General features: G+C 37.7%; 1 protein-coding gene across 2 annotated transcripts in view; it reads right to left on the bottom strand.

The window, feature by feature from the left end:
• Positions 1–8,002, bottom strand: part of EPHA3 (EPH receptor A3) — a 223,914-nt gene that overhangs the window by 147,005 nt on the left and 68,907 nt on the right. For both annotated transcript variants that reach the window (XM_035315180.1, XM_035315181.1), the window contains exon 3: positions 3–663. In XM_035315180.1, the coding sequence (XP_035171071.1) occupies positions 3–663 (661 nt within the window). The remainder of the gene's footprint in view (positions 1–2; positions 664–8,002) is intronic.

The raw sequence follows: 8,002 nt of genomic DNA, 5'->3' as shown, positions 1-8,002 counted from the left end.
ACCTTGGCAGGCAAAACCTCTTTCTTCATAGCCAGCATTACACAAGCACTTCCCTATGGGCACTAGCCATTCTCCTTCTGTACTGCAGTACATCTTGGGTGGCTCTTCCTCCTTGGAATGGTTGACACAAGAACCCCGCACCTCCACCAGTGACTGGGAGTCCATGGGAACTGTATCTGGAAACACGGCGAGGTTCTTGACAGTGAAAGGGCATTTTTTGAAGTACACTCGCACTGAGACTAAGGCAACACATGCACCTACATCTTGAAAAGCCAAGTAAAAGCCTTTCCTGCTAACAGGCCCCACCTCACGGACTTCTGTATTCAGCTTGAGAATTCGGTCCCCAAGATCCATTTGGGTGAAGCTCTCATCAGCCGCAATGGTGTCAATCTTTGTAAACTGATGTTCTCTGAACTTTACTGAATGGTCATCGTCGGATTCCATGTAATACAGATTGAAAGTCTCTTTGCAAGTGCCCAGAACTAGAGGAATACTATTGCAGTCCCTCAAGGTAAATTTGAGCTCCACATATATCTTCTGAGCTGAGTTGCGTGGAATCCAGTTTGTTCGCAGCCAATTGTTTTGACTGTGATCCATAACATTGCACACCTGGTAAGTTCTGATTGGAGTATAATGCTCATCAACACCACTGATCTCTTCCCACTGGAAGAAACAAAAAAGGGGAAAAAAGGAAATATCTTAAGATTAATGAGCATACTAATAAAAATCCCATTTAGAGACAGAAGCTGTGAAAAAGCAAGTCCAAATAGGTCTGATACCACTTCGGATATTACTATAAAATAGTCAGTAAAGTCTGGCCCACCTTGCACTTACAATTTTTCTACAAAAAACATATAAACATCTTCAATGAACACAGGATTCACTCGTAAGAACTCAGTTTTTACCAAGTTATTCCAAGGTGGCATGAAAGGTAGTACAGCTGTATTGCACTTACTGAAAACTGGTTTCTTAAATTAATGGTAAATGTTTACTATGCAGTGCTTTTGATTGTGATCCCAATGTGTCTTTACTACAATCACACTCACCTCAAATAGAAGAGGGTCCTCACTAGAACACCACATTTGCACTGTTAGAATCAAGTTGTACCTCAAAGACTCAAGCAACTCAGAGTCCAGACATCAAAAACAAACAAAAAAAAAAAAAAAGCCATTGGCTTCTGCTGAAATTCCACATAGAATTAAATTTTACATGCTTGAAATTTCTTCAAAGCACAGCAGTTGATTTTGCTCAAGATATATGTCTTCAGGACAAGTAGTCCAGTTTAGCTCACTTTCCAGACTTATTAAAATTTACTGCCAACTTAGTATCTCAGTTACTAAATTCTTGTGTATACTCTATAGGCAATAATGCTAAAATAGATTTTGAAGAATATGTTGTCATTGTTTGGTTTGGAGTTGACAAACATACTTGACCAAGATAGGAAAAGAACGGGTTCCCTATGTCTGAATGACTCATGGGCCAATCCCACCTGGATTCTGAAGTCAGTTACAGGACAGGAATATTTGCCATTCACAGGAAAAAAATAAATCCTATAGGGGTTCCTAAAAGTAAATATTTACCATTAGGGCATTCACCGTACACAACTGAGTGAATTCATATGCATCTTCCTTTGCTTTCTCCACAGCAGCGACCAGATGCAGTGCACCTGGGGAGCAGCAGAGTGTAAAACAGAGCTACTGCGTGGTACAAGAACGGGAGTGAGATGTGAAGTAGACTGAAGTACATACGTTACAAGAAATCACTGCCACCCTCAGAGAACAGACAAAGACAAATTTCTTCCAGGAAAGCATTTTCTCTCAAAAATCAAGGCACGTCAATGCTGTATTTCAGATCTCAGACTAAGAATTATTCATTTTACATAAGCACCTTTTGCTGAAGTGTCTCCAAATACTGCAGAGAAAACACTGGGAAAGGATTATTCCCACTTAGCAGACAATGAAACTGCGGTGGAGAAACAGCAAGTGCCTTTAGAGAGTCTTTGCTTTACAAGACATGCTTATTCCCCCCTCCTCCCCTCTCTCTCTCTCTTACATTGAAGAAGGAAAGAGAGAAAGAGAGAGAGGGGGACAGCGAGAGGGAGAAAAAGGAGTTGGCCATATCACAGTAACATCTGAGAGTACTAAGTCCCAACCCACCAACGCAAGGAAGTTTTGGTATGACTAAGAGCTGCTCTGCACAATGAAATTGTCCACACACCATTGAAGATCAGATTTTAAATCATATTATTAAACCAGTAGATAAAAGCAGTGTAAATACTCTTCCTTTAATTGAAACTAAGTTTATTTTAGTTCATTTTAAAGAACTGACTATACACAAGTTTTATCTCTTCCTGCCTGCTTCAGCAGAGCTAAAATCAAAGTCTTTGCATATGCACATGGCAGCTGAGACACTGCAGCAAGCCGTGCCACACTGCACTGCCAGAGAGCTAGCAGTCATGGGGCTCTGGGAGCCAAGGCTACTGCACGAGAGCCCGTGGCCACTAGAGAGCTGGGTGCCCTGTGGCAGCCCATCATACAAGGACTTGCCCTCAACTACACGAGAGGCAGCTGGACCCTGGCTCCCAGCCTCAGCTCCCAAAACTCAGCAGAGGACCTTGCTCTAATATCTGTCCTTGTACTAGTAGAGACCCTGAGCCAAGAGGCTAACCTCAGTGTGACGAGCCATTCAGATGCCATCATCGCCTCCCAGGAAGCTGGATACACCTACTTAACTACAGATCTTATCTGGACAAATAAAAATTCACGATGAAATTCTAGATGAAACTTGGTAAGATTATGAAACAGAATGTTATTGACTTTTAAAGCAGCTCACAGTGACCCATAAGTGATCTGCTTATTAACTCTTCCATAACATTTCTCATCAGTTCAATGTATTTTACACATCGAGTGGGAGATAGAAAAAAAATCAGGAACTTGCAGCACTTAAAGCATCTCTACATCAGATGTTATTTTTCTGGACAAATCTCACTGTAATTTTTATTCATAACTTTCTTATCTGGCATGCCTATGCGGGGAGTTGAATTGCATGATAAAGGTAGCACCACATCTGTTCTTCACCTACAAGTTGCAACGAGCAGTTATCACTATCGTTAATTTGTAATGAAGACAGAATTGCTGGGAAACAATTGCCACCATGTCATTGCCACTTGCATAAACAAGACTTGAAATCTATCATTTAATGCTGAAGCACTGCTGAATGGAAGGCACATTGTGCTAACTTGACCAAAATACTTAAACTGTCAAAAAGCTATCAAGATTGCAGCTAATGTTTTAGAAAGAGCTAAGGTGAAAACTAAGTCAGTGAAACTACAGGAAGAGTTCCCAAATCAGAATGTTTATCAGATTCACATAGGTTGATGACTTCAATAATCCTGATAATCAAACTAAAGAAAAAAGCAGTACTACATTTACATTGCTCATACATCACAATTTTTCCCAGTAAGCTATCATACTGCCATCCCCAAGTGATCTTAATTCTAAACAGACTATGAGGCTTAACTGCTCTTCATGACTTTTTTTGGATTCTACCAATGGTAGTAAACAGGACACTGCTTTCACCAGTAGAAAAAAATAATAATAATGATAATCTGATATTCCCAGTAAATTCCCAGTAACTTGTACGCTTAAGTCACACTGACTGACAAAGTTGGGACAGAATGGATTATTATTTCTAGAACAGATATATTACATCAAGTATGTTTGTTATTATTATTTTTTCATTGTTTGTTTATTTGTTTTCCTCTTCCCTTTTCTTTACAAAAGGAAACGTGGAGAAGTGGCTGTAGTGCGTTTCCTAGAATGCCATGAGCTGTCACACTAAAGAGTTCCTTGCAAATATAGAAACCTCAGGCACAAGTCCTCAATTCTTTCACTCCTCCTGTGGCATTATTCAGTTTTTGTGGCTTTTATCCTTTATTATAAAAAATCTTCATTTTATATTAAGAAACCGAGGGCTATTTGGCGATTTACAATACAACTCACATGCCTCTGCATGATTCCAATGAACTAAATCCTATCTTTCAGATTCTCATTGCTATAAATGACCATAAAACTCCTAACAATGGTGTTTGGTAATTTTTCAAGGTACTTACAGGATTCAGGCAGCTTTCTTCTCCTTGAGACTCCATTGATGTTCCCAGGCAACAGTCTAACAATGTCTATCTACAATTTTACTTTCCACCAAGAAATTTGGTATGATGTTATATTTGGTATGATTGACAAGCACTATTTAGTTATGTCCAACTGTTCTTAAACATAAAAAAAGTAATTCTGATTGTGGCTGGGTGGGACGTACCTTGAACTACACAACCGCTGTGCACTCCAGAATACAGGTTGGGGGAACATTGCTGAGAAATTTGAAGAAGCGTGGTAACTTGGTGAAATAATTTCAAAACCTCAAAAAAAATCATCATTTGCTAACATGTCCCAGCCTTGCTAAGCTAAGCAGTCAAAGCATTGCTTATTTCTAAATGAATAAAACACGTGATATTCTTGTTGTCGGTTAAATTGGTTTTCTATACCTACAAGGTATTCATGTAAGCCACCATTCAAACCCTTCCCAAAATCACTTTTTGCTCTAATACTGAAAACTGACCCTGCTCTCATTTGCTGGCTCTTAGCATTCAGTATGATTTCTCAGCCAGCAAAAACACCATCTTTATTACACTTCGCTCAGCAATGACAGAAAAGTATGCCTTCCCGTGTACACACACTTTCTGCCTTCTGCTACTCATTCAAGCAATTCCCTTTGCAAACAAAAACATTATGATAGGAATCTCACGTTTCAGATAGTCTATGCATCCAACTTATTAACATTCCACTGACAGAATACCCACTGGCTCTTAATATCTTTTCTTTTCTGATTTCCCCCTTGGTTGCCAGGCAATTACAATACAAAGAGGTAAACAAGCACGAAGCCTGGTATCCTACACATCTTCAGCTCATGCTTGGCGTCCAACATGGATTCTGCTGTCTAACAAAAGATGACTGAGAATATAAGTCTTCTTGATTCGGAGCATTAATGCACTTGCTCTCTCCCTCTCTGTCCCCCTTGCCATTGCTTATTTTCATAAATCTTGTAGGAACTTCAGTCTCCAGAGACTTCGGATCCACTGTGAAGCTCTGTGAAAATTCAACTCAGGGTTCAAAAACAATTACATGGCATCATCTTCTTCCTTGTATATACACACAAGTTAAGAGCATGTGTCTCTGTGTAGTTCCACCTCCTTCAGAGATCATGCTAAAAAGAAGGCAGATACAGGCCACAGTGCTTAAAACAGTAAGATTAGTGTAGACCCTATTCATTTCTAAAAAATATAAAAAATCCGTATTTGCAAGTGGAGAATCAAAATGCTCAAAAATATTCTGTTCTGAGCTCAAGTGGGACATACGAGAGCTTTGTGCAGCACTTGGAATGCTGAGATATTCCAAAGCTGCATTATACAAGTTCAATTCCATCAAGTATTGAGATCACTGACCATAAAACATTTGAGACATGACACTCTATCATACTAATACTGTTTGGAATTAGCGTTTGCCTCAGTGAGTTTACATTTATATTAAATTTACATGAAATGAATAATTTTGGACACAAGGACAAAAGTTACAGCTGACAGTTCAGAAAAAAACTCCTGATTATGAGCATTGGAGACATTTCCCACTAAAAAGTTACTTTCATTGAAACTATGAGATTTCCATCACAAAGAAGTATTTGACTTAGTTTTTTCCATGAAATCATTAAAAATATCTGATCCTAGAAGTTATATTTAATGTCTATATGTTTGTGTCACAAAAAAGTTCATTTTCTTGTCATCGAAAATGGAAGTTCTACCAATAAATATATTCCTAACCAAACAAATTCAGTTCCTATTACCTCTTGGTCATGTTGATATTACAAGAAAATTGTTTCATGTATTTATCACTGGAACAATTAAGGATCCTTCAGCATTACACAGTGCTCTGTTATTTATCTTAAAGTGTGGGAAATTAATCCTCACTGACATAAATCTTTCATTCACTTGTTGGTCTGTGCCTGACACTTGCCTAAGAATCCATAATCCTGCTTTCACGGGACGTCAGCAATTAAATTTACTAAGAGCATGTGCACAGCCTGAGTTGAAATGCTCAAATAAAACCCCAAGTATATCCTGTGAAAGATGCCTTGTGATAAGCAAGACTTCTGTTGGGGAAAAAAGAACAACAAATCTTTAAGCCCAGCCATTACCATCATAGACATCTGTATCTTTAGAAAAGATCCCAAAAGATCTGCAAGTCATTTTCTGACAACTTCCTGCTTCTTACATTAATTAAGTGAAAAGATAATTCATCATAAGTATGAAACATCAGACATATCCTATACCATGACAACATAAAGGGCAAGATCAAAGGCCTCAGGCATGGGAATATTCACCACTCATCTAAAGTTTTTAAAAACATGCTGTAGGACTTGAACCAAAAAATCTTTTAATATGATAAAAGGTAATTAAATCATAATATATGCATAAATTAAATATGATTACTTATATATACATATAATTAAAATATGTATTTCAGTCTAACATACTTTACTGCACCCAAGTTTTATTCCAAACAGGTGGGCCTATTGAAGCACACATTTGGCAAATTGGTATCACGATTTAAGACAAGACAAATAACTGATGCCTCTTCTGTTTCACTACTTAGACATTCTTACTCTAGTACTTAGATCTGCAAACTTTTTTTTTTCCAGTGATGTTCCCTAAATCCAAATTTAGATTGGTAGAAGAATCAGATTTTACATATGTTGACCATGATTCTAACACGTTCTACTCAACTTCATAGTCAACATACAAAGAAAATCAACTTTTTAGCTACTTGAAAGAGAAGTATTCACGGAGAGACTTCTACTAACAATAGCCAAAATGTTGAGGAGTGAGGAAATGAAACAACCAACATAAAAATTAGCACATATTTAAGGACTAGCTGGAGACTAGGAATGAAATAATTACTATCTAAATGAAAAGCGGAACCTTCCCAATATGCTATATAAAAGTTGAACTGAATAGTAACAGGAAGCAAGAGCTCTGAAAGCCTGTGCTTAACAAAAACCCTGTGATGACCATATCAGAGAAGAATGCAGCCCAGACCAGCTCATCAGTATGAAAGGCTGTCCTCATAACACCACTCAAGGCATTGATACAAACCTCACAAATACCAGTCAGCTGAGATCAGAGGATAGATAATGATCAGCTTTGGGAGTTTAATAAATTTGGGGAGGACCGGAGTAATTTTCTTCTATGTTTAGCATTCAAAAATCAATGAAATTACCTGCTGGCACTGAGATTCCTCCAGCTTCTTTTAGTTTTAAGTTACAAATGAAGAAGAGGAAGTTGCAAGACGTTTCCAATTAAGTTACACAGAGTGAAATTATTGCCAATACATAAACCTAGGACACAGATTTGATACACTTTTTCCTAGTGTTTTTTTTTAACAATCTATCATGTTAAATACCTGTTAGTCATACCTGTTAAATGAAAAAGCTTCACTGGAGTACTAGAGAAAATCTAAGGTTGAAAGAAAGCTGTATTGGTATAAAATTACATGCAACGATATTTGGTCTAAGATCCACCTAGTATTCCCATGTGTTATTCTCCCTTTCTGTTCAGTTATAGTCTTCACATTTTCAGGAACAGAGGAAACAAAGGAGATTTTGTTCATAGCTTCAACCTAAAAGTTAGGTTTTCCTTATAACTAAGTAAAACAATTTCAGAATTACTACAAAATTCTAGCAAGAAACCTTAATTTCTTGTCTGAGGAGAGATCAGGTGAAATGAGAAACTCTTTAACAGCATCCAGATATTCAATTTTGGCCAACACAAACTGAGGTAAAGCATTTTGCCTTATGAAGCATAGCTTCAGATTTACACCCATGTTATCCAAAATAGAAACAAGTCTAATGGAAAACTCTTATGTAACTTTTTACCTGCTTTATTTTTTTCACTTCG

This window comes from Oxyura jamaicensis, chromosome 1 (assembly GCF_011077185.1).
Source record: "Oxyura jamaicensis isolate SHBP4307 breed ruddy duck chromosome 1, BPBGC_Ojam_1.0, whole genome shotgun sequence".
NCBI lineage: Eukaryota > Metazoa > Chordata > Aves > Anseriformes > Anatidae > Oxyura > Oxyura jamaicensis.
This window is presented reverse-complemented; position numbering and strand designations above follow the sequence as displayed.